This window comes from Sorex araneus, chromosome 5, assembly GCF_027595985.1.
Source record: "Sorex araneus isolate mSorAra2 chromosome 5, mSorAra2.pri, whole genome shotgun sequence".
NCBI lineage: Eukaryota > Metazoa > Chordata > Mammalia > Eulipotyphla > Soricidae > Sorex > Sorex araneus.
The window spans coordinates 4,448,110-4,474,399 of NC_073306.1; the positions used below are offsets into that span (position 1 = coordinate 4,448,110).

At 68.5% G+C, this 26,290-nt stretch overlaps 1 protein-coding gene across 1 annotated transcript in view; it reads right to left on the minus strand.

The window, feature by feature from the left end:
- Nucleotides 1-25,655, minus strand: part of CASZ1 (castor zinc finger 1) — a 38,681-nt gene extending 13,026 nt beyond the window's left edge. The window contains exons 1-7 of the mRNA XM_055140517.1: nucleotides 25,581-25,655; nucleotides 25,294-25,332; nucleotides 5,436-5,897; nucleotides 2,727-3,567; nucleotides 1,921-1,989; nucleotides 1,090-1,180; nucleotides 581-745 (exon numbers count right to left, since the gene is read on the minus strand). Of these exons, the coding sequence (XP_054996492.1) occupies nucleotides 581-745; nucleotides 1,090-1,180; nucleotides 1,921-1,989; nucleotides 2,727-3,567; nucleotides 5,436-5,897; nucleotides 25,294-25,332; nucleotides 25,581-25,629 (1,716 nt within the window). The 5' untranslated portion in view covers nucleotides 25,630-25,655. The remainder of the gene's footprint in view (nucleotides 1-580; nucleotides 746-1,089; nucleotides 1,181-1,920; nucleotides 1,990-2,726; nucleotides 3,568-5,435; nucleotides 5,898-25,293; nucleotides 25,333-25,580) is intronic.
- Between the last annotated feature and the right edge of the window lie 635 nt (nucleotides 25,656-26,290).

Consider the following 26,290-nt stretch of genomic DNA (forward strand, 5'->3'; position numbering starts at 1 on the left):
CGTTGCCATATTGAGTAAAGCTCCGTGGAATGCCAGCGCCCTCGGGGCTCCTGTGCCAGCGTCTGCACCATCTCAGAGGCCCCCCTGCCCCCGGGCTCAGGTTGCTCCACGGAACCCTAACAACCCCCGACAAACACGGACGGTGGGGCAGCTGCCGGCAGCCCCAAGTCGCTCCCCCGGGACCTGACACCTTGAAAAAGCCCAGACTCGATGTGGCATTAAAACAAAGAATTAAACAAAAACCTCCTCAGGAACCATTTGCGATGCTGCTCTGGGTGCTAAACCCTGAAAAATGTCCGTCTGTATAAACAGCTCCTGAATCTCGCCGCACCAAGTATGGCCACGGGCCCCGCGCGCACTCCCACCCCGCCGCTCCTCCCCGGCGGGCATCTGCAGGGGCATACGTGGGGGGACGTGGCCTGGGGGCCTGCACAGGGGCCGGGCACCTGCAGATGCCCAGGGGCACCTGGCGGACAGGGCCAGGGCTGCGTGCTGGAGCAGCGTGCTGGGGGGGTGGCACGTCGGAGGCACTGGGAGTGGGGGGGCACGCACGCCGGGGACGGGGCACGCCGGGCGGCACCTGCATGCAGTGGTAGTGCGTGCTCTTCCCGTTGAGGTGGCAGCCGTGGTAGTAGACGCTGCAGTCGTCCAGCGGGCTGAAGCGCATGAAGCCGTGCTGCAGCGAGTTGTCCCGCTTCTTGTGCATGTTGTAGTGGCGAATCACGTCCTGCTTGCTCGTGAACCTCTGCGGGACAGCGCGTGTCGGCGGGGCCGGGGCCGGGGCCGGGGCGGGCACGCGGGCCCCAACGGGCCTGGGAGGGACCATCCAGAAGGGCCCAGAGCCCCAGGCCCTCGCTGACCGCGCCCCGGAGCCCTGCCCACAGGTCCCGTGCCCCGCTGACGCTCGCTGGGGCGGGTTCGACTCTATGCCACAGCAGCGGAAACCTCAGTGTCCATCACACAATATGGGGCTGAGACAGCGAGGCATGGTGGGGGGGGGGGCGGTCAGGACGGGACCTGGCCCTGGGAGAAGCCCCCGGGAGGCACGTGGGCAGCAGGCAGCGCTTCCGGAGCCCGCCCGGAGCGTACCTGGTAGTTGCACTCGGGGTCGAGACAGTGGTAGTGCTCGCGGTACTGGTACGCACAGTGGATGTGGCCGCAGTGCTGGCTGCCCGAGAACCTGGAGGCCGGGCGGGGTGGGGGTGTCACCGCGGGCACGGCCCGCGCTGCTGGTGGGCCCCCGGGGGCCTGCAGAGGAGGACAGCCCCGCCGGGAGCCCCAGGGCGCGGGCAGGGAGGCTGGGTTCCGTCGCTTCCTCCCTGAGGGTGGCCCCCATCTGCCCTGCGCTGCCGCGCCCGCCCCCGCCTGTGACACGCCAGCCGTCGTGGCGCGTCTTCCCGCACGGCATCTGTCTGGCTCCCTGTGGCCCGCCGCTGCCACCACCGCCCACCCCGGGCTACCAGGATGGGGGGAGGCCGCGGGGACGCGCCCTGGGCGAGGGAGCAAGCCCCCGGCACGGGGGGAGCCCCTCCACACACGGATCCCAGCTATGCTGCCAAACGGGCCATCTGCTGAGCAGGCGCTAATCACGCTAATGACAGTGTCGGCCGTGGACGGAGCAGAGCCCAGCACAGCTGGACTCGGGGGCCAGCAGGGCAGGGCTGCGCGGAACCCGAACCCCTGCCCTGCCTTGGGCTCTCCACCAGCCAGGGGCTGGTCTGGGGCTTCTGGGGGAACCTGAAGGGGGCGGGGGTGGAGGCTGGTGCCCACAGCCCCTCCTGGGACTGGCCCTGCTGCAGAGCCGGCTGCTTCCGGCCCGGGGAGGGACCACGTCGTCAGGTGGGGGAGTGAGGAGCGTGGGGAGGGGCTGTGTGGGGCGGCGGGGGCGGGAGGCACCTGGCTGCGGTCCCCGGGGCCTACCTGGCGATGTATTTCTGGTAAATGTTCACATCCTCAGTGACGGCGGGCTTATCTGTGGGCAGGCCGTTCCTGGGGAGGGACGGGGGACACAGCCGATCAGTGACCGAGTGTCGGGCTGCAGCTCTGTGTCTGGGCCCTGGGGTGCTCTGCGGCCGGCCGGGGGCGGGGGTCCCAAACCCACGCCAGCCAGGGCAGAAGCCATGGGTCTGGGCTGCAGGCCGGACAGGGGTCGCCTCTGCGTGGGGTACCACCTCCGGCCTCAGGCGGGGGCTGCCCGACTCTGTCCCCAGGTCTCTGCCTGCCCAGGAGCCAGAGGGAAGGCGGGGGATCTGCTGTTCGCTTTCCCACGGCCAGAGCAGGGCTCAGAGTGCCCGTCTGTCCGTCTGTCCGTCTGTCTGGAGCCAGGCTCAGCGCTCAGGCCTGCAGCCATAAGCCACGGACCTGCTGGGGGCAGCAGAGAAGCCTTCGAGGGCCAGGGGTCAGAGGGCACCAGGGGCCAACATGGGCCAGGGGGAGTCAGGGCCTGTGAAGAGCAGCCCACATGCCCCCAGCACGAGACTGTGGGTGTGCGGATAGGTGGGGGAGGGCCCCTGGCTGGTGCACGTGTGTGCACGCAGAGGTGGAACCCGTGTGTGTGTTCAGGTGTGCCCGTGTACGCGCACCTGCACACGTGTGCGCCTGTGTGTGTAGTGGGGCATGTGTGTCCGGTGGAGAAGCCCGTGAGAGTGCGGGTGTGTGTGCGGGAGCGGGGGGGGTGGGCTCCAGGCCTGCTAGCGCAGAGCGGAGTGGGGTGCGGGGCGCCTTACTTGACGGTGGACACGGTCCCCGTGGTGATGGAGTCGGTCTTGGAGAAGGTGGACTTCAGGTACTCGGGGGCGTTGAAAGGCAGGGATGCGGCCGGCTCAGACCCCGGCCCGGGCCCGGGGGCGCTGGGGGCGCTGGGCCCGCTGGCCAGGGGCGCCGGGGCCAGGCTGGGGGCCGGCGGGCCCTTGACGGCAGGGCCCGGCTTCTGGACGGCTCGGACGTCGTACTTGGAGGGCCGGCCCACCTTGCCGGTCTTGAAGGCGATGGCCCCGCCCATGTCGGGGCTGCCCTCCCCCGGCTTGAAGAGGTGCAGGTACTTGACGTTCTCCAGGTCGTACTTGGAGGGCTTCCTGTAGGCGCTGCCGTTCTGCGGGCGCAGGTGCTCGCCCGTCTTGAGTTTCTGGATGAAGAAGTCGTACTTGGAGGCGCGCGCCACCAGGCCCTGCGCGGGCACGCCGCCGTGCGAGGGCAGCGGCAGGATGGTGGCCTTGGTCTCCAGGTGCGCCGAGCTGGGCAGCCGCAGGCCGGGCAGCGGCCCCGCGGCCTCCTTGGCCCCGCGCGCGTCCGCCTTGGCGCCGTGGCCGGGCCAGCAGAGCTGCTCGCCCGCCTTGAGCTTGCGGATGTACTCCTCGTACTTGGAGAAGCGCGCCCGCTTGCTGAGCGCGTCCTCGGCGCCCGCGGGCGCGGACGCGGGGGCCGGCTCGGGCGTGCAGCCGGCCTGCAGCTTCTCCAGGCTGAGCTTCCGGGCCAGCTCGTCCCTGGTGTCGTGGTCCTCGTACCCGAACATGCCCAGGAACTCCGTCACCGTGGAGGCCGCGTAGTCCCGCAGCGAGGAGGCCTCCCCTGCGGGCGGGGAGGGGCGGGCATCACCTACCTGGGGTGTGGAGGGGGGCCCTGGACCCCACCCACGGGGAGGGGCCGCGGGGGCGGGGGCGGGGGCAGGGGGGGCGGAGCGGGACATGATCTATGGCCGTTTGACTCACTTGTTAGGTTTTACGACTCTTAAATTAATTTGTTTTAAAAAAAAAAGTAATTAATACTGGGGTAAAATAAAACGAGTTCATCAATGCCAGGAAAATCAATTTCCTAAATGTTCTGGCCGATGGCTTTTCAGTACATTAAACAAAGTTTCATAAATGTCTCGGCGCTCTCGCCCCGGCCTCATATGAAAGAGGATCGTTTTCCTGGAAGGGAGGCCGCGGCCCAGCCTTCGTGCCAGGGGCCCGCGAGGCAGGGCCTGGCCAGGTGGGCTGCCAGGGCGGGGGCAGGGTGGGCCTGGCTGACCCCCGGGTGGACACAGGACCCTCATCTCTGGAAGAGGAAGGGCCGGCCCATCTCCCCAGGACTGGCCTCTGGACCCCCACATGCTAATGCGTCCCCCCACCTCCCTACTCCCCCCCCAGCTGCTGTCGGGCTCAGTCCCAGCCCCTCCCCAGCTGTCACCTTCCACCCACGCGGGGGCTCCAGCGGCTTCTAGCCACACAGGTGGTCTCCCTGAGGCCCACACCCCGGGTACCCCCACACTCCCTCCCCCCTGCCCCATCGGTCTGGACACACGCATGGCCCACAGCTCCCCGCGGCCCGGGGCTCTGCCCTGGGGGACTCAGGAGCTTCTGGGGGTGGGAAGGGGAGCTTCCCGGTGGGAGAGGCAGGAGGTCAGAGAGGTTGGGGGCCAGCAGAGCTGCCCCCTGGGTGGGGGCCCTGCCCAGAGGGGTGGGTTGGGGTGGCTGAAGCCGGTGAAGCTCCAGGACCGGGGAAAGAAACTAAAAATAGGCCGAGAAGGCAGCTGGGCCTCGCTATATATGGCAGGGAGCCGCGGCCGGGGGGGGCCGGCAAGCACGGGGCGGGCAGCAGGGGTCCCCCGGCCCCAGGAGGCGGCAAGGTGGCCCAGGGGCAGGCCCGGCCAGCCCTCCCCGCAGCCCGGAGCTGGACACAGCCCCCGTGCCTCTCTGCCCGTCCCGCTGGGCTCCGGCCAGAGGGCACAGACAGGGGCCACTGGCCACCCTGAAGCCCGGCCCCCCAGCGGCTCCCTGCTCCCAAGGAGGCAGGAAGGAGGCCTGTGGGGGCCGAGGCCGGGGGGCTGGAGGCCCTGTCCCTGGCCGGCCCCTCTCCCCAGGCCGCGCGTCTCCTTGTGTGGGGAGAGAAGGGCTTTTCCTATCGGGAAGCTGAAGGTCATACTCTTCCTCATTGATCTTGCAATGTTTGTTAATTACTCTGTCACTGATGTGGCGAAGGATAATTAAACAGCTCTGTTTATATCTTATATGCATAATTATGTGGCTGCGCAGGCTCTCCACACGGAGGGGGGTGCCCCTCGCTGCAGGGGAAGGGGGCAGGCAAGCGGAGAGGGGGCCCATCCCGGGGGTCTGCCCCTCCCGCCCGAGTGCCCAGGACCTCTCTGTCCAGAGCACCCGGGGCCCGGGAGCTGCTCACGGGGATGACCCCGACCCGCCCGGCGCAGGGTGGCGGTGGCGGGGGCAGCAGCCGTGGCCCTGGCCTGCCCCCCAACGCTGGCGGGACAGGAGGGGCAGGGGGAGCAGCTGGTGAAGAGGGTGGGAGGGCGGATGGAGGTGTCGGGGCGTCCGGGGTCCCCGCGCGCCTCTCTCCGGGCTGCGCCCCTACCGCCTCGCCCCTGTGTCCCTCCACCCACCTGTCCTGCTGTGCGACTCAGGGGAGGGCCAGAGCCCTGGGCCTTCCCCACCGACACGCACCTGACGCCTGCTTGGTCGCATCCTTGCCGCCGGGGCCATCCGGGTCCTTCTCGTCGGCGCCACCGCCCTCCTTGGGGGGCTCGTGGCCGGGGTCCTCCTCGTCGCTGCAGCCCTGGGGCTGCACCATGTAGACGCCCTCGGGGGGCAGCTCGGGGCCCTCGCGGGGGACGCGGCCCAGCAGGGGCGGTGGGGCGGGCTCCTCGCTGTACTCCCCGTTCACCCACTTCTCGATCACCGCCCGCCGCTTGTCCTCCTCGCTGCGGGGGGCCCGGGCCAGCCCCGCCTCCCTGTCCGGGGGCCGCCGGGGGCTGCCGGTGGCCTGGGCGCTGGCCTCGGCGCCCTGCTCCACCACCACCTGGCGGCTCAGCTTGGCACAGATGGCGTTGAGCTTCAGGCCGCCCTTGCGCTTGGCCGCCATGGGGGGCTTGCCTGCGGGCGGGTCGGGGCACCGGGCGCCGTCAGCTGCAGGGGGAGCGGGAGGTCAGAGGCCGCGGGCCCCAGGGGGACCATCGCCCTCCCCGGCCCCCAGCCCCCGGCCCTCCTCTGGACCTGCACCCCCGGGCCCTGCTGGCCTCAGGCACCCCAGAGCCGGGGCTAAGGATCGTCCCCACGTCACTGACCTCGCCCCAGCCCTCGGCCTTCCGGGAGCAGCTGTGCCTGCCGGGGGCCCCCACTCAGCGGACAGGACACCTCCACCCGCAACCCCATCCCGGGGGGCTCTGGAACCCTGACCCCCGACACGGCTTGCCCCACGGTTGGGCTCCTCCCAGGAGCACCCCATAGATCCTATGTGCCCCGCAGTCCCTGTTCTTCGAGCCAAACAGGGCTGCACGTGCGCACACACGCACACACACGCACACACGCACTTACATGCACATACATGCACATATGTTTGCACACACGCATACATGCACATGCGCATACATGCACATCCACACCCATACACACATACCTACATGTACATGCACACATATACATGCACAATACATGCACACATACACATTCACACACATGTACATGTACACACATGCACACACATGCACACATGCACACCAGGGGCCAGGGCTGGGGTAGTAGCACACACACACGTGCACATGCACACACAGACACACAACACACGCACACATACGCACACATATCCACACACATGCATACATGAACGCACACACATGCACACACGCACACACAGCATGGCCCTCACTGCCCTGTGTCCCCGCCCGGCCCGAGTCACTGCTGGAACAAGGCAGAGTGCCCGGGAGCAGCTACTGCGGCCGTGGTTTGTCCGTCCGTCCGTCCGTCTGTCCGACTGTCTGTCCCGGGGCACCGGATCCTGAGGTGCCAGGGTGGGGGCGGGCAGACACCTCTCGCTCACACTGGGGGGCCCTGGGCGCCCCCGGGCAGAGGGGCCCCGAGTCTCGCGCTGGTCGGAGGTGGCGGCTGCACCCCGGGTCACACAGGCCTCGCTCTGGTGACTCGGCACTCCCAGCCCTGCAGGCCGCACAACACGCCCCTGCAGTGCCCACCCGGCGCCCAGCACCCCCCGCTGCAGCCTTCGCCCGAGAACGGCCGCGGGGGCTCCTGCACCCCCGCGCTGCCTCAGTCTCCCCGAGCTGCCCCACTCCCGCACCCCACGCCTCTCCTCCACACAGAGGGGGCGCCTGCAGCCGCACCTCCGCACCTCGGGCGGCGGGTCCCATGCTGCCCCCTCGCGCAGAGGCCTCACCTGGTCCCCTTTGTCCCGGGTGGGGGAGGGTGCGGGGGGGCTGCGCTATTTTTACCGGGAGGCAGCCGGTGTCATGCAGACGGCAAATGAACCCATAAATATTTATCTCCAGGAAGAGGAAAGCGGGGGTTCCCAGGCCGCCCTGCTCCGCCGACCCCCTCCCGGGCCCCCACCCATCCTGGAGCCTCCAGCCCACCCTCCCCGGGTCCCCGCGCCACCCTCGGGGGCTGGGGGGCACCAGCTGCAAGGCAGCTGCGCACCCAGGGCCCAGCCTGCACCCGCGCGTCCCCAGTTCCGCCTCTGGCCCCACACCTGCCCTCCAGATGTTGGCCTCCCCCTGACTCCTGGGCGGAGGGGCGGGGAGGAGGCGTGTGGCCGGGCCAGGGGGGGGGGAGGCGGAGGCCGGCAGGGGGCTGAGCAGGGGCCCCCCTAAACACACGCTGCCCCCCGCGCGGCTGACCCCAGGCTCCCATCCATGTAAACACTCCCCGGACTTTCTTCCCTGGAACGTAAACGCCGCGGCCGGGCTCAATGGGAGGAAGCCATCCGTCCCGGGCCCTGTCACGGGCCCTTTCATCCCCTTCCCGCCACCCGGCTGCCCGCGGCTCTATTTACACTGGACACTTCCTCTGGGAACAATGCTGCCCGGGCGGCCGGCCGGGGTGCTCCCCGCGTCCCTGGGCGCTCCTGCTGGCCCTGCCCCGGCCTGGGCTTGGGGGTGGCCCTGCCAGCTGGGGGCGGCCCGCGCAGGGACCTGGGCCTCTGAGGGAGCCCGGGGCACGCGCCTGGAGGTCAGGGACGCTCGCGGGGCAGGAAGGAGCAGACAGGGCAGAGGCCTGGAGCACCCTCGCCATCCCACTCGAACCCGGCCCTCCAGGGCCCACGCGACCAGCCCGAGGGCACTGGTGCCGCACGAGTCCCTGGGTCCTCTGGCCACCTCAGCAGGGCCCCGCGGCCTGCCGGGGGGGGACACTGACCCCCCGGCCCCAGCCCGAGCCTGCAGCCGGGCAGCCCCACGGGGTGGGTGCCCGAGGCCACCCTGCCCGCCCCCTGCTCCCCCGCCTTCCCGGTGCCCCTCGCACCGAGCCCCCTAAAGTGTTAACTGTGATGGGTAAAATGGTGCGGCAGATTGCTACAATAAATAATTTACTGATATTTATAAATATTCAAATCAGCTTCAGAGGCAGAGCGCGGGGTCGGCCTCGGGAGAAGCCGGGCGGCAGCGCCCCACGCCTGCCGCCGCCACCGGCCAGTTCCGCCGGAGTGGGGGCTCCCGGGGCTGCACCTGGGCCCCCGCCCGGGCCGCTCCTCTCCCTGCCAGCGCCCATCGGGCCCGGGGTGGGGGGGGCTGTGCCAGGGCGCCGGGCGGCCCCCCAGCGGCGAGGGCCGTGGCGGGACTGGGCAGCTGTCAGCTCCGGGCCTGGTGCTTTATGGGCTCTGCCTGGTGACGCTGAACTCCCTGGTAGGAAATAAAGTTCTCCCCGCGCGTCCCTTCTAAACATTTCACTCAGTGGAAACGGTGTTTAAGAAAAATGAGCACATATTTCTTCCTAAGGATGCAGGTTCCCCCGCGCGGCCTCGAGCCCGCTGTACATCAGAGGGAGAGGCAGAGGGCAGGCGCCCGGGGCCTGGGGTGGGGGCGCCCCAGGGCCGAGGATCCTGCTGGGCCACTCAGGGACCTCGGGCTCCGCCCTGCCCCCCACGGCACCCCAGGGACTGGCCACACAGCGACCCCTGAGCACACACACACACACACACACATAAACACACACAACCCCAGGCCCGGCTGGATTCCCTGGAGGTCACACGTCCAAAGTCACGGTGGGACCCTCGGGAAGCGCCTCCCGCCAGGCCTCCCCGCTAGGAAGTCGGCCCCATCGGGGCCCCGCCTGCACCCCCGTAAGAGCCCCAACAGTACAGGTTCCCAGGATCGTGGGTGGACGCCACGGGGAGCAGGGGGCGCTGAGTCCAGTCGAGGCCCCTGGGGACGGCGCTGCCCCCCGGGCCCGGGGCTCCTTCCCTCGCTGCCCCCCGTCTGGTTCAGCAGCTCCCCGGCGCCCTGGCCACCTGTCCTCGGAGACGGGGCGTCCTTCCAGCCCCCCGCAGCCCAGAGCAAGGTGCGGTGGGAGCAGAGCGGAGGGTCACGAGTCCCCCGTCCCCACGGCCGCCGGCTGGGGCGCGGGGGGCCAACCTGCCCCCTTTGTTTATTTATTTATTATGATTTTTTAGTCCAGTTAAAAGGTTTACTATCCAGACGCGCCTAAGTGGCCTCACTTAGCGTAAGTAACTCCATAAATCAGGGCAACTGTTAGCATCCAGCGCGCAGCCGGCCCATCAATCTCCCCAGGTCACAGCCAAACAGGAAGGGGAGAGGAGAGAGTCACCGCCCAGGGGAGGCTTAAAACACAGCCGGGCCGGGCGCAGGCAGGCCGCCACGGTCACGCGTGAGCAGCCCGCGGCCCGGGGAGGGCGGCCTGCAGGGGGGGCTGCGGGGCTGCTGCCGACCCCCACCCCCAGGGCTCCGGCCTCATCCCTGTATTTCTTTCCTCTGTCTGATTCGGGGCCACACCCAGCGGTGCTCTGGGCCTACTCCCGGCTCTCTGCTCCGGGATCTCTCCCGGCGGTGCTTGGGCACCTGATGGTGTGGCAGGGTCCGAGCTCGGGCCGGCCGCGTGCCAGGCCAGCTCCCGCCCGTAGCAGCCTGTCTCTCTTTTGTGTGGACCGGGCCCTCCTGGGTGCGAGGGGCTGCCCGGGGGAGGGCAGGGAAGCTGAGCTAACACACCTCCCCACCACTCGGGGGTGGGCTGGCTGCACCCAGACCCGTGAAAGGCAAGTGCGTCGGGGTGGGGGGGGCAGCGGGGTGACCTCCTCCTCCCGCACGTCCGTGGCAGGGACCCCAAGTGGCCCTTCCCAAGGCCTAGGAGGGGCCCCGCGCCCCTCGGGGACACCGTGCCTCGGGCACAGACCCGCTCCAGGGGTGGGGGGTGTCTCCGAGGCTCCGGGGGAACGCTTCAGCCCCCTGGGGTGGAAGACGCCGGAGCAAAGGGACCCCCGCGTGCCCTCTCCCCTGCCGCCCGCCTGCCCGCCGCATCTCCCCGTGAACTCTATTTCTCTCTCCTCTCGGAAAACAACTGAGCTGTAAATACTGTTTAACCTTCCCCCCTCCCCCCAGCCCTCCCCTCCGCACTATAAAAACACAAATATGCCATAACTCAGCGGCCGGCCGCCCAGCCTCCAGCACGCCCCGCGCCCGGGCCTCTCGGAAGGTCATTACAAACGACTTTCCGATTCACTGCTCCTGAAATAATTTTGTGTATTAAAACCTGAATCTGCACTTTCTGGGGCCGAAAGCCTCGCTTAATTATGGCGGGTGTCCTTGGGACGGACAGTGATCCTTCACGCGCCCGCCGCCCGCCCGCGCCGCCCCCTCCCCGGGCCCAATCTGTTTTCAAAGTGTGTCTGTCCTTTATTAAATTGTTTTCTTTTCCACATTATCAGTTGCCATGGAGACCTCATCTCTCGGATTATTTGAATTTCATTATATCTATTGATTTGGGAGCATTTCATCTTTTTTATTGTTTTTCTGTCAATTTTCAAAACGAATAACCATCTAATTTGCGTCAGCGCTGATTATGTTTGTCCCTCAATAGAGGTCGGCAGCTGCGCTGGGGAAACAAATCAATGAAAAACCATCATAAAACTCCCCACTCCGGGCTCCGGGATGTGTGGGTGACATTCCACGCCTGCGAGAGACGCACAGCAGCTCCAAGTTCAGCTCCCGCGGCCGCCCCGCGCCCGGCCGCCTCCTCTGGCCTTAAGACTTAATTCGGCGATTTGGGGGCGTGATTAGTGGCGTGTGGGCTGGCGTGGGCGGCTGTGTGGTGGTGGGCTGGCCGCGCGCTCGCCGGCGGGTGAGGCCGGGGAACCCCGGAGGCGGCAGGGCGCAGTGGGCAGGGGCGGGAAGAGCCGGCCCGGGGGTGGGGGGGGTGCCCCGAGGAGGGGCCGGGGCTGGGAAAAGAGGGGGACGCAGAAAGGGGGAGGAAAAGAGGGAATTCAAATTGCTTACTTTGTTGGTTTTTTTTAAATAATTTATGCAATTTTAAGCATTTATGTATAAATTTTTTAATAAGCCACCCCGGAGCAGGCTGGCCATTAACATCCCGACGTCCTTCTGTCCAATGGGCTGGCAGAGAGGATCAATTTCTGAGAGTACTTTCCCTTTTTTATGACATGATAAAATGCTTTTAAAGCAACTTACACAAATATGGAAATTTTTTCTTCTTTCCGCCGTCCCCTCTCCCCCTCGCCGCCTTCCCAGCCCCCGGGAAAGGGGGGGCGCTCACACAGTGCTCGGGCTCTCTGCTCGGGAGGGGGCTGCGGGGGCTGGCAGGAGGCAGCCCCAGTTCTAACTGGAACTGGCCGCCTGTCCTTCTAACAAGGGCATAAACTTTCATTACCCGCGCACGCAGTCAAAGACAATTTAGGGAAACGCGCTGCTCGGAAAAGAAAAACCTCAGCGATTCGTGGCCCGCGGCCGCCACAATCCGGGGCTCCCGCCTTCCGTGCGAGGGAGCCCGGCCCTGGCCCCCTGGCCCGGCCCTGCGGGAGGCGTGGGAGGGTCCTCGAGGGTCGGCCACTCACAGAGGGAGGGAAGCTCCTGTGGCCTTGGCCGGCCCCTGGCCCTCTGGCCCTGGGGGCACTAGCCTCTGCCCTCAGCCCTACACCAGCCATGGTCAGACACGGGCCCCAGGGAGCAGCAGCTGGGCTGGGCTGGGTCTGCACCCCCAGCCCAGGGCACTTGTGGGCAGAAGCTTGGCTCTGGGCACGAGGATGGATGGGTGGATGGGTGGGTGGATGGATGGATGGGTGGATGGATGGATGGGTGGGTGAGTGGGTGGATGGATGGGTGGGTGGATGGATGGATGGATGGATGGGTGGGTGGATGGGTGGATGGGTGGGTGGATGGGTGGGTAGGTGGATGGATGGATGGATGGATGGATGAGTGGATGGATGGATAGGTGGATGGATGGATGGATGGTGGATGGATTGATGGATGGGTGGATGGGTGGGTGGATGGATGGATGGTGGATGGATGGATGGATGGGTGGGTGGGTGGATGGGTGGGTGGATGGGTGGATGGGTGGGTGGGTGGATGGATGGGTGGATGGATGGATGGATGGATGAGTGGGTGGGTGGGTGGATGGATGAGTGGATGGATGGGTGGATGGGTGGATGGATGGATGGATGAGTGGATGGATGGATGGATGGATGATGGCTCGCTGGATGGATGGATGAATGGGTGGGTGGGTGGATGGATGAGTGGATGGATGGGTGGGTGGGTGGATGGATGAATGGATGGATGGATGGATGAGTGGATGGATGGATGGATGAGTGGATGGATGGATGGATGGATGGATGGATGGATGATGGCTCACTGGATGGATGGATGAATGGGTGGGTGGGTAGATGGATGAGTGGATAAATGGATGGATGGGTGGATGGATGGATGGATAACTGGGTGGTGGGCAGATGGAGGAATGGATGAGCCATGGATAGGTAATGGGTAGTTAAATGAATGAAAGGAGGAGTGGGTGGACGAACAGATGGACAGATGGGTGGACAGTTGAATGAGCGGACAGACTGACAGACGGAAAGATGGGGGGAGCTAGATGGGTGGACGAAAGGAGGAGTGGACGGCAGATGGTGGATGATGGATAGGTTTACAGACAGGTGTGTGAGTGGGTGGGTAGTGGACAGATAGAGGTGGGTGGGTGCACGGAATATGAATGGACGGGCAGATGGTGGGTGAGTGGATCATGGTTGGTGGATAGACTGGGGAGTGGGGGAGTGGATGGCAGGCTGGGGGGTGGGTGGGCTGAAGGACGAACGGATGGATGGGTACGTTGGTGATGGATGGGTAAACTGCTGGGCACGTGAATGGTGTGGGTGAATTGACTGGGGGTAAATGGTGGGTCGGTGTGTAGGTGGCTGGGTGGGTGGGTGGACGGGTATGTGGGCAGGAAGACGGTGAACGGACAGAGGGATGAGGCTGGGCGGGAAACCAGCCCAGGGGGTCCGTCTCCTGCAGGAGATCAGCAGCGGCCAGCCCAGGCCTCCCGCGGGGTCACTGCTGAGCATACGGGGCAGGCTGCCTCCGGGTGTGGAAGACGGGTGAGGAGGGACAGCCTGGCCACCCCCTCGCTGTCCCCGCCAGCTCCTGAGGAGGACGGCAGGCGCCCTGCGCCCAGCTGGGGGCGGCCCTGTCCCGCGCCCCCTCCTCCATGCAGCCCCCAGTGCAGACATCGGGGGGAGCCCTGCCGAGGCAGAGGGGCTTCTCCCAGAGTCTGTCCCACCCGGCCGCTGGCTGGGGACAGCGTCCAACTCCCAGGCTGTGCTCGGGCACCTGGACTGGCGTCCCCCCCATCAGACTGAGTGACCGCTTGCAGGCCCCTCACAGCACTGCCTCCCGGCACTGTCCCTCTATCTGGGCCAGCGCCCCCCAGGGAGGCAGGCCAGGAGGGGGCGTGGGTGGGGAATGTGGGTGACCAGCAGGGACAGGAGCCCGTGAGCCAAGGTCCCGGCCCGGAAGAGGGAGGAGCCGCTGCCCACCAAGGTGGGGGCTGGCGGGGTTGGGGACAGAGTCCAGCCACTGTCCAGGGCTCCCACCGCTCCCTCCGTCCCCCCAGGCCGGGAGCCCCGGGTGAGCCAGGCCATCTGGGGCCTCTGTGGGGACGGCAGGGGGCAGGGACGGGCCCCGCCCCCTCAACTGTCATTAAAATCACAAGTTTCTGTTACAATCTAAACATTCCCACATCGCATAAAGGGTTATATTACACCCGAGCCACCCCAGCCCGTGTTTGCAAAGAGGAGCTCACGGCAGGTCCCCCCTCCTGACGAAGTGACTTATTAAAGTTTAAACAGTAATTAACAGAACAATAAAAATAAAGGGATGTTTGGGGAGTCGTAGCGCACACAGGGTTTTGGCAGTGCCAGCAGTTTCTCAGTGCCCTGCGCTGGCAGCAAAATGTGACGAGGGCGACGGGGAAGGCAGAGCCGGGGGCCGGGCCCAGCCCAGCGACTTCCGGCCAGGGGCTGAGGGGCCACTGCAGGCCGCGGGCTGGCACCCCGAGTGGGCACGGGCCCGCCGGGCGGGGGAGGTGCCACGCCCCTGGGCCAGGGGCTCCAGGCCCGCAGTTCCAGGGCAGTCACTGGCCCCGGGGCTACAGGGGGGACAGGGCTGTGTCCTGGGATCCCCCCTGGGCAAGGCTGGCCCCCGACCCCCGACTTCCCTCCCACCTCACTCAGACCCCTAGGCTGGCCGACCCCCGCCCGGGCCCTAGGCTCGAGGGCCAGGCCCGCGGCCACCTCGACTTCCTGTCTGCCTCCACCCTGCGCAGGGCAGGGCCCACCCGGGCCCACCGTGCTTGCTCCTGCAGGGCAGCAGGGCCCCCCGCCCCCGGCTCACAGGGCAGGGACGGCCTGAGCCGACTGCAGCACCCCGAGACGCCCCAGCCAGGCCGCCCTCCCCTGGGGTCCCTGCCCCCCTCCCAGCAGAAAGGAGGCACCGCCCAGGGCCTGTGAGCCCCGAACTCCCCACTGCACCTCCCTGCCCCGCGCACAGCCAGGCTGGAGACCCTGGCAGCTGGGGGGACACTGCCCTGGCCCCACCCCTCCCTGCGCCCACTTCTCTCACCCGGACACCCGCCCAGCCCAGCCTGGCCCCCAGGGCCCCCAGGGCCGGCCCCCCGCAGATTTCCTGAAGCAGCAGAGAGGGGCCTGGAGGTGAGGTTCGGGGCGGCAGCAGCTCTCCTGGGCCACTAGGCCTGGGCAGTGGAGGCACAGGGACGGGCCACACCTGGGCCTTCACCGTGGGCCCCAGCACAGAACTTGGCCCCGAGCCCGGCAGACACCACCTTCCTTCCCCTCTCGCCGGGGCGGAAACCTCGGGGGCTCCATTCTCTGCCCCCCAGCGAGGGCCTCAAAGGCGGGCGGGTCTCAAGGCAAAGAGCCTGACGGAAGGACCCCGGGTTGGTCCCCTGGCTACCCTGAGGGCCACCGCAGCCCTAAAGATGTGTGACAGGGTCTCGGGGCCCAGGATCAAGGCCAAAGAGGGCTCCGGCCTGCCTCTACCTCCCCACGCCGTCTCTGGGGCACCCCAGTCCTGAGCTCGGTGGGCAGACCCCAGAGGGTGGCCCCCCGGGGCTGGAGCCGGGACACTCCCCCAGGAGGCCCTGCTGCCCCCACACTGGCAGACCCACCCTTGGGGCCACGTGGGGGGGCCGGCTGGGGGGCTCAGCCCACAGGGTGTGGGGTGGGCGGGGGTGCGCGGGGCGGGGGGCGGCTGGCACCCGGGAGGGCAGGCAGAGGGGCACCCCGACCCCACCCGGCCCCCTCACCGTGGCGGGCGGAGGGTCAGCTCTTGCCGACCATCTGGACGGAGGAATTACCGTCACCTCCCTGATCCGGGTCCCTAAACCCAAAGCTGGTGACAGTGTGTGTGTGTGTGTGTGTGTGTGTGTGTGTGTGTGTGTGTGTGTGTGTGTGTGTGGAGGGGGGCCCTCTTGGAGGGGCCGGCAGGGGCTGGCCAGCGCGTCCTCTGCATCCCTCGCACCCCGCCCCCGCCCGCCCGCGCACGCTCCCGGCACGCCGGCCTGCGCTGGGGCCGTCAGGTAAATTAGATCTGAAAGCTGACAATTTCTGACCATATTTCCTTGATTATTTCAAACAAATGCACAGCAGCCGCTGTAAGGAGATTAAAGTGACATAAACGTCCCGGGTGTGGGGGGGAGGGCAGAGGATTCAGGTCACCCCATCCGTCCCCCGCCTGACAGACGCTATATCGCTATCCAATCCAATAAAAATCCCCCCCTTTTGCTTTAATTAATTTTACAGCTAGCTTGCTTAATTACTTTCAATCAAAATCCTCCTGCCATCGCAAAATTAGAGATGGTTGAGCTCCATTAGCCTAAATTCTTCATTTCCATATAGAAAAGAGGCTGTCGGCAGAGCCAGCCCGGCTGGCCTGGCGGGACAGACGTCCGTCTGCCGCCCTGCCCGCCCGCCGCGCCCCTGCCCTGCGCGAATCTCCCGCATCCTCTGCCCCTGCGGTTCCTGGGCCCGAGAGCTGAGGTCCAAGGGGCTTCCCCGCCCCGCCCCCAATCCCGCCCTGGACTCATGCTGGAACCCCCAGAGGGGGGCTCCCACACTCCCAGGCCAGCTTGCTCCCTGCGGCCCACGCCAGACGGATGGACGGACGGACGGCAGAGCTGGGCCCCAGCGAGGCAGGCCACTGGGCGGTCAGCCCGGCTCCCTGGAACCCAAACCACACGGGCGGGCCGGCAGTGCCCGCTGGCTGGCTGGACTCAGCCGTCGGGCAGCCTGGCCGCCGGGTGCTCCCGAGGCCCCACAGGGGTCCTCCGCGCCCCCCTCCCTGCGGTGGGTGTGTCCGCCTGGCCTCCACCCTCGGCCCCACTCCGCGGCTCCACTTCGCGTTTTGCAGGCGGCAGCCACTGTCGCTGCTGCTGCCGGGTCTGGCCCGACCTGGGCTCTGGCAGGGGTGAGAGCCGCCCAGGACTGCGGGATTCCAGGGGAACCTGGCGGGGATCCCCGGGGCGGGGCCAAGTCCTGCCCTGGCTCCCCTCCGAGGCACCCCGCCCCCACCTGCTGGGACCCGGGGGTCTGGGCCAGGCCCTGGGTGCCGGAAGCCAAGGGCCTGGCCTGTGGGGCACCAGGTCAAACCTGCCGGCCAGGGGGCGAAGGAGGGACGGCCGCTGCCCTGGCCAGGCCCCTCCTCCGGGACCCCCAGCCCACCACCCGGCCCAGGCCCGCTCAGTCTTCAGAGCCCTCCTGAGCACCCCAGGGTGCTGCCCTAGGGGCCCCAGAGGATGGCTGCGCTGTGCCTCCGGGCAGAGTGTGGAGTGGCAGGTGCCGAGGAGGGGGGCGGGGAGGGGGGCCTAGCCTTCCCCCCCCCCCCCCCCGCCTCCACACAGTTTGGGAGTGGCTGCTGCGTCCAGGGGACCAGGCAGGGGCGGGGCCCAACGCAGATCTGGGCCTGCGAGGGGCAGCTGACCGAGCCAGGTGCCGGCCGGCCATGTGCACAGCTGCCCGGGGCCCAGCTGCAGGGGCGGAGCCCAGCCCGGCCCTCCCAGGCCTGTCCCTCACCCCACTCCTGACTCGGGCCTCCTCCCGGGCACCCCGGGGCTGCTGGCCCAGGCCTCACTTCCTCTGAGGAGCCCTCAGAGCTGTCCGCAGGCCACAGGGCGCTTCTGCCCTCCTCCCGCCCCTCCTCCCTCCCCCACCCCTGCTCCAGCCACTCTACACCTGCCCCACGCCCGCCCGCCTCTCTCCTCTCTGGAGCCCAGGGTTTCCATGAGCACTCAGTGACCCCCCCTGCGACCCCCTAGCAGACATGCCTGCGAACACGGACGGACACAGAAACGAAGCGTCTTTGCTCCCCAGGGGCGGGGGTCCACACGGCCAGGGGGACCCCACCCCGGGACGCCCGAAGCCTCGGCTCACCTCCAAATGCCCTTCGCAGGCCTGCCCGGCTGCCAGGGCCTCTCCGGGCAAGAACAACTGCGGCGGCGGCCCAGGGGGAGGCGGGAGCAGCAGCTGTGGGCGTGGGGCTCCCGCCTCCCCTCCGGACCCAAAAAAGGACGGGAGGGGACGGGGGCGGCCGGGGAGATCCCAGGCCCCGTCCCCACCGTCCCCCGCACGCGCCCGGGCGACGCTGCCCAGGGTCTCGGGCGGGCGTGGGGTCGAGTCCCTCGTGAGGGAGGCTCTGAGGCCGGGGGTGTGCGTCCGTCTGTCTGTCCGTCCGTCCGTCCGTCCGTGCGGGGGCGGCGGGTGGCGGGGCGGGGCGGGGGCGAGGAGCGGGGGCTTCCATTCACGCCTCCCAGTCGGAGCAGAAAATGTCAGCGTTTATAGCTTCATCGCGGCGTCGCGGGGCCCGTGCGCCCTGCGCGGGAATGTCACGGCCTGTCATGTTCCATCACCTGGTGTGCGCTAACACCTCCCCGCAGGAGCCCGCTCAGTCCGCCGGCCCCCCGGGACCCCGGGGTGGAAAGCAGCCCCCCTCCCCGCCCTCTGCTCGATCCCGGCTCTTGGGGGGTCCCCAGGGAAGCGCTGCCGGGGGGCCCTCGCGTGATCCCACCGCCCCCCCGGCTGTCCCAGCCCCCCCGCCCCCCCCAGGCTCCCAGAGCCCCACTGGGCGTTACACGAGAAACTCTCCTCCCCGGGCCGAGGGTGGGAGGAGGGACGGGTCTCCCCGGGGCCACCTGCTGACCCTCCTCCCAGCTGTCCCGCTCCCCCGCCCCCTGCACGCTGCCTGCTGTCTGCCCCCGGCTGGGTGACGCACAGAGAACCTGGGGACACCCTGCACCCGGGACCCCCACACGGGAGAGTCCGCTGACCCGGCCCCTGCCTCACGCCCACCCGAGAAGACGCGGGAACGCGTCCCCCTCCCACCCTGCCGCCTTTTCGGAGAGGGCGGGTGCCCCCAACTGCACCCGCCACCGAGTTTCCTCATGCCGGACGGCGACAAAAACTAGGAGTGTTGGGGGGTGGGGGCTGGGGGCCTCGCCCGGCAGCACACTGGAGCCGTCCTGACTCGGGGGTCCTCAGGGGACCCTTCCCTCCCCCCAGCTCGTTTCTACCCTCCCCCGGAGCCGCCCCACTGGGTGTCCAGTCCCGAGGGGCATGAGGCCTGCTCGGGGACCCCGGGGTACCGCGTCCTCTGCAGAAGCCCCCCTCGAACCCCGGCCTGGCTGAGAACTTGGGGTGTGCGGGGCAGGGGGCCTTGCCCGAGCTAGCCGAGCCCCCCCCCACCCCGCCTGGTGTCGCTGCTCCCCTGGGACCCTGTTCTGGGCCGGCATGAGTGAGGGTCCGGGCCCCCCAGAGCAGTGGGCGGTCCTGGGGCTGGCATCCCTGCCAGGGCTCAAAGAGCTGCTGGTCCCCGTCACTGAGCCCTGAGGGGCTGTGGGGGCCGAGGGGAGGGCCGGGGGAGGGGTGCCGCCTGCTCCGAGGCTCTGCCGAGACTCTGGGATTTATCAGCCTCCCAGCCAGGCCCGGCTCTAGCCCTTTCATTAAGTCCCTATCGATGGGAAATTACTCCCTCACTCAGGAATAGAAGTTTTCATCTTATTCTAACTTAGATTCTTAAAGCAATTATCCGGCGTCTGGCAATGACTTCACCCGGCCAGCCCTGAGGCAGCGCAGACCCCTGGCTCGGCCCCGGAGCCCCCGGCCGGGGCCTGCGGGGTGGCACGGGGCCTCCTCCCGCACCACCTGTGCTGGGCCCTGGCGGCGGGCGCGGGGCCCAGAGAAGCCACGGCAGCTGGTGTCGCGGGAGTTTCTATTTTTAATTGTTTGATCGGAATATTAACTCATCTAGACCCGTTCCCAGGACGGGGTTCCAGCGAGGGCTCCCAGGGCCCGGCCCGGCCCCGCTGCCCCTCGCCGTCAGAATCCAACCCTGCAGTGAGTGACGGGGGGGTGGGGGGTGGGTGGAGAGACAGAGACAGAGACGGACAGAGGCAGAGAGACAGAGAGAGGAGAGGGGGACAGAGGAACAGAGGAACAGAGGGAGAGATGCAGAGACAGAGATGGAGAGAGGGAGACGGGGGGGACGGAGACGGGGAGAGAGACACGGGTTGGAGGGGCTGAGCTGGTCACTCCCCCGAGTCCAGGGAGCTGCAGTCACGCCCTCCCCTGGGCACCCTCCTGGGCTGGGGGTCAGCTTCCCTGGACTTCCCGCTCCCCAGGGGCCGGCCGGGCACTGTCTCCGGGGGGCCTGGGGCCCCCCCGAGCCGAGCGGCTACCCTGGCGTGGCCTGGCCCTGCCCCCGCTGTCCCTCCCAAGGTCATGGGGCTGTCCACGCCAGGAATATTTACTCTCCAGCCCGGCCCTGCTAGCAACACTCACCACAAATATGCTTTCTGATAAAGTTGGCAGAAAAAAAGTTCTGAAGCCCAGGCCAGAGTCAGGGGCAGCCCCCACGGCCCAGGTGACACAGGTCCCCCCCCGGCCCCACCTCCGTGCTGCCGCTGCCCGCCCGGGGGTCCTCTCCCCACCTGCGGCCTGTGGCCGGGCCAGGCGGGCACCCCCTCCGCGGCCCGGACCGTCTCACCTCGCTGAGCCCCGGCACACAGGAGCTTTAATGTTTTTATTACCTGTTTGACTCGCTGCCTTATTGCTTCTCCCCTTAATGGGGCCGTAACCGTGGAAACGAGGAATAAACGGCCACCAGAAAATGAGATGATTAAACAGGTCACCCTGGCAAAACAAACTCAGCCAAGGAGCCTGGAGGGGGAGGCGGCCCGAGCCCAGGGTCGGGGTCCAGACCCAGGACCCTGGCAGGGGGGCAGATGTGCGGGGCGCCCCCTGCTGGATGCGCTGGCTGACACCCCCCCTGCACCTCCCCTTGGCCCCCTCCCCCCACCCCCCACCCCCCCCCCCGCAGACAGGCCCCCTCCCTGGCGGGTCCTGCAGAGGTGAAGGTGACGCCAAGGACAAAGGTGCTTCCCCCTGACACTGGGTTCCAGAACCTTCTCCCACTGACCTTCTCACTGAGGAGACCCTCCCCCCCGCCCCCAGTGTCCCGGAGCACCGAGACCCTCCTGGGGCAGGAGAAGGGGAATCTGGGAGTGGCCCCAGCACAGCCCGCGAAGGGGCCCTCCTAGGCCCAGCTGCTCGGCCCAGCCAGGCAATGCCCTGGGGGGGGCACCCCCGCTGGAGGGGTGTGGCCGGGAGAGGCACCAGCACCAGCCTCGAGCCCCCACCCGCCCAGCGCCCTCCTGGGCAGGGGGCTGCAGGTGGACCTCCCCTCTCCCACCCAGCCCTGGCCTCGGCAGCGTCCCCGCAGGGCATGAGGCCAGGGGCACCCGCGGGGCGGCAGGGAGTGGGCTTCACTGGGCGTCCTCCTGGGCGTGGGGGCCAGTGCCAAGCTGCCCGAGTGGGCAAGCCCCAGCCCGGCCTGGACTAGCTGGGCCTCAGGCTGCGAGATGGAGGTGGACAGGAGCTGCTCTGGGGCACTGCGGGGCCGGTGTGCGGGGCTGCCCAGACAGCCGGGGGGGGGGGCAGGGCAGGGGGCGCGGCCGGTGCCACCCACCGCAGGCCTCCCCGGGCCCGCATCTCTGCCAGGCTGGTGGGGGTCCTGCCCGGAGCACCTCCCCGAGGGCGCCTGTCCCCCCCATACACACACACCGTGTCCAGCACAAGCCGGTCGCTGGAGGCAAGAGAGGTGCCCCCGTGTCCCCCTCCCGCCACCCGCTCCTGCCGCTGTCCCCAGGGCTGAGGGCTGCGTCCCCAGGGACAGGGACCAGGGACGGGGCGCTGGGCAGCGAGGGGCAGGCCTGGCGCCCACGCCGGGAGGGCACTGACCGGGCTGGATTTGGGGGCCGTGGAGGAGGTTCTGCCGTGTGACCCGGCCTGACTCGTGGCCGAGGGGGCAGTGCGGCCTCGGACGTGCCCGTCCCCGCCCGGCCTGGCCAGGCCCCTGGCCTGCGTGTGGCCGTGGGGTCAGAGAGGCCACACCTGGGCTGGCCCGCAGGAGCAGGGGCCCCGTCTCAAGCTCACAGCCTCTCCCCGTCCGTCCGTCTGTCCGACTGTCCGTCTCCCAGTGCTCCCACCTGTCCTCAGACCCAAAGCCTGTGAACTTGACAGGGCCCCAGTGCGGGTGTCCGGGCCCCGGCCTCCCCGAGAGCGCCCTGCCCGGCCCTGCCCGGCCCCCTGCGTCCAGGACGCTCGCTCCTCCCGAGACAGTCCCTCTGCCCTGCGCCCGCGGGCCCCCTCTGCCAAGAGGGCACCAGGGCGCCTGCCCCCTGCGGCAGACGGGCAGAACCAGCGCCCGGCCTGGCTGCAGGCACGGGTCCAGTCTACGCTGGGCTCGTGGGCGGGTCTGGCCAAGGAGAGGCAGGAGGGAGGGGCTCGGAGGACGGGTCGGCCGACATGGCACACGCAGGAAGCAGGAAGCCAGCCCGGGCCCAGGCCTGATCAGAACCGCGAGGCCCCAAGCCAGGCCTGGCCTGGCACCTGCGGCTCCCGGGCACCCGGGGGTGAGCTAACTGACGCTCAGGCTGCAGCTGTGTGTGTGTGTGTGTGTGTGTGCGCGCGCGCGCGCGCAGGGCATTCCTGGGGTCAGAGGTCACCCAGGCAACTGCCGGAGTCCCTTCTGCCTCGCGCCCCTGTGCCCTGCAAATGGGCACTGACGAGGCAGTTCTGTGCCCAGCACCGACTCGACTCTGCCCCCAGGACCCCGGCCTGGGCGGGACCGGCCCTGAGGGCGTTGTGTGGGACTGAGGGGACCCAGCCTGGATGGAGGGTGACCAGCAGCGAGGCCTGGCTCCAAGGGTGGCGGGACCGGTTCCTCCCGCTGACCTGCCCCTGGCCCAGCTGTGACCCGCTGCCCAGCTGCCTGCTCCGCCCCGCACAGCTGCCGCATGCAGTTCCCTCTCCTGCCCACCGGCGCTACCCTGGCAGAGCCCCCTAGGCCCGAGGACAGCCCCACTTCCGCTCCTCAAGTTCCCCCTGGGAGAGCCGGACGCTCACGCCAGCCCCCGAGAGTCAAGGGCACGTGGGCCGCCCGCAGCCCGGGCAGGCCGGGAGGGGGCTGGAGCGGCCAGGCCCTGCGCTGTGGTCCAGGAGGGCGTCACCTGCTCGGGGCTCCCCCGGGAAATCTCTCTAAAAGGGCCTAATGGAGCCGCATCCTCGCCCTCCCTTGCTTTCTCCTTTTTTTTTTTTATTAGCATTTGTGGAATTTATTCCCAAACTCTCCTAATCTTCCGTACACAACCATTTGATTTGCATAACCCAACCCCCTCTCATAAAAACTGGCTGCTAGTTTAATTAAAAAATGTAAATTTGCTGTCATCTCGGGGCCTGGTGAATTAGGACGACACCGGCATTTTTTATTGCTAAAGACGGCCAGATTGATCCAGCCCTTGGCTGAACTATGGTGGGGGAACGGGGTCTGCACGGCCCTGGCAGCCCTTCCCGGGCCGCCCGCCTGGGAACCCTGAGCCGGAGTGTGCTCGGGCCTCGGAGGACGGAGCCCGAGGCCAGGCGGACCCCAGGCCCAGGCGGCACGGGGCCGGTCCCTCGGGCAGGCCCTGGGCTAGGGCAGGCCTCAGGCGGGGGGACCCCCGGAGAGGACAGCACACATGGCCCCGCAGGGAGGACATGGGGGCTCGGGCCTGGCCTGGCCTGGGGGCCGCCCCAGCCTTCGCTGCCCTTCCTCGGGAAGCCGCGGCCAGCGTGCTTCTGAAGTTGGGAGCGGAGGCGAAACTTCCAAGTTCGGGAAGGGGCTGAGATGCTATCGGCGACGGCTCCTTCGGGGCAGGGAGCCTCGGCACCTGGGCCGCCCTTCCGCCAGTGGACAGAGTCCGGGCCGGCGCGGAGAGGGACTGGCTGACCTCAGGGGCCCTCCCGGCTTCTAGGAAGTCTCCCAGGCCCGGCCCGGCAGGCCGGGAGACGCCCTGAGAGCTCCCCCCTCTCCCCACCCGTCCTGGCCCAGGGGGACGCCCACGCCAGGGCCCAGGAGCCGTGCCCCCACGCAGGCCGGGAGGGTCCGGCGGTGTGGGCAGGCCTGACGCCAGCTCCAGCTGGCCCAGGTGAGGAGAGGCTGGGCGGGCAGGCCTCCTTCCCGCTGAGTAATGCCTGTCCCACGGCCCGCCCACAGGCAGGGGCGCCCGCGTCAGGCCGGCTTCTGGCGGGGAGGGGTGGGGCCCCATTACTGCAGAGGGGGTGGGGCCTGTGATGAGACACCTGATTAAGGTGGGGGCGTGGGAGGCAGGGAGGGGCCCTGGACACCTCTGGCCGTGCCCAGCAGGGGGTGTCCCAGCCTTCCTGGGCACCGTGGACCTCCGGTGGGCTGAGCCAAGCTCACCACTTGCGGCCGCCTGACCGCTGGCAGCGTCTGACCACACTTGGCACGGCCCCCCCCCCACACACACACACATACCCTCTTCCCGAGCCGGCGCTCACCTCTGCCACCCTGAGCCCGGCCGGCTACCTCTGGCCCTCGAGCCATTCCAATTTGACCTCAGAAGGTCAGGGGTCAGCTCTAGAGACCCCAGGACAATGGTCCGCGCTTTGGTCCGGCAGCACCGGGCACCACATAAGGTCCAGGGAGCAGCCCCGTGGGCCCACCCCCCCACCCGCCCCGACGGCTCTGGAATGGGTGTCCCAAGGCTCAGGAAGGAGGCAGATGCCAGCATGGGGGACCCGGCCCAGGCCTGACTTCCATCCCGGCTCCGGATGGAGCCCCAGATGGGACAAGAGGAACAGGGAATAAAATTTACTTTAAAACTAATAAAACACCAAAGTCTCAGGCTAGACTCTGCCCGGGCCAGCACCCGAGCATCTGAACGCCCACCCCCCCACCACAGGCACCGCCCAGACCTCCAAATTTAGTCGTTGGCCTTCCCCCCACCCCAGGGTGGGGGCCCAAGGGGACCGGGGAGAGTTGTGGGCCCCTTACTTTGAACTGATAGCAGCCGCCTCATCCCACGGTTCTCAGGTGAAAAATAGTCATTAGCTGTAATAAGCAGCTTGATCATCCGACACAGCCTTGTCCCAAATAAATTAAATTCCTTTACCTTGAGACAGTCGCCCGAAACCAGACTAACCACCTTTCCCAACAGGACGCTGCTTTCAAAAACTAAACCACCCCCCACTAAAAAAATACAAACACACACACACACACACACACACGCACACACACGCACACACACGCACACACAGCCTGACACACACCGAGAGCTTTGCAAGGAAGGAGAAAAAAGCACACACTGACACACACAGGAGCGCGCGCAGACCACACGCGGCCCTCCGACAGCTCGGAGCGCGAGACCCCCGCGCCGACCCCCGACTCTCCCGGGCGCCCCTCGGCCTCTGGCCCGCGCCCCCGGCTCCCTCACCCGACCAGCATCACACCGGCGTCCCGGCGGGGCGGCGCACGCCCCCGCCGCGGCCCCGCGCGCCCCGCGCGCCCCGCGCCCCCTGCGCGCCCCGCGACCCTTGCGCCCCGCGACCCCCGGCCGCCCCCGCCCCGCGCCCGCCGCTCCCTCACTGCGCTGAAAGCGGCAACTTCCGTGAAAGCGGCGAAAGAAAAGTGAAAGAGCCGCGGCCCGCCGGTACCTGTGCCGAGATCCATTCTCCTCTCCTTGGTCCCAAACTCTGCCAGGCGCGCCGGGAGGGAGAGAGAGAGACCCGGTTAGTCCCGGCCAAACTTTCCGGCGCGCCGCCCGCCCGGCCCGGGTCCGGGGGCGCCCGGCCCGCCCCGCCCGGACCCCCGGGCACCCCCGGGCGCCCCCGGCCCGCCGCGCCCGCGCCCCGCGCGCCCCGCGCCCGCACCCCCGCGCGCCCCCCGCGCGCCCCCCCGCGCCCCGCGCCCCGGCCCTCCCCCGCCCCACTCCGGCGCTCACCATAGTCGGAGAGTCGAAAGCCGAATTCACTTAAATAATCAACTTTCATAATACTTAATTAATGCCTAATTGCAACTGATTACTCCCCGAATAACAAGTTGTTTTAAAGCCCTGATGTCATTGCTCCTGACGGTAACACTCAGGGTAACAGTTTGGCAGGCGGGCGCGGCGGGCGGGAGCGGCCGGGGGCGCTGCCAGGCGCCGCGGTGATTGGCAGCTCGGCCCGGCCCCGCCTCCTCGCGGCCGCGCGCCGCCCCGGCAGGTGAAAGAGCAGGGCGCGCGCCCGCGGGGCTGCGGGAGTGAATGGGCGCGCGCCCGCGCGTGTGGGCGCGCGCCCCGCCCGCCGCCGCCCCCGCGCGTGTGTGCGCGCCCCGGCCCCGCGCGCGCCCGCCCGCCCGGCCCCGCGCGCGCGCGCCCCGGCTCCGCTCGGCGCGGCGACTCGGCCGACAGCCGCGGACTCCAGGACTCCAGGACGCCGGGCGCGGGGGACGCGGCTCCAGGGCCGGTGGGGAGCGCGGGCGGGGGGGGGGGGACCCCGAGTCCCGCCCGCGCGCGCGCGCGCGTCCCCTCCGGCCGCTCAGGGCCCTGCGGGCGCGCGCGCACCGTCTCCCCCGCGCGCGGCCCCGCAAACTTTTCCTCGAGGGCGCACGCAGGTGCGGCGCCCGCCGCGGCCCCGGGGCGCTGCGGGGGTCTCCCCGCGGCCGCGGCCC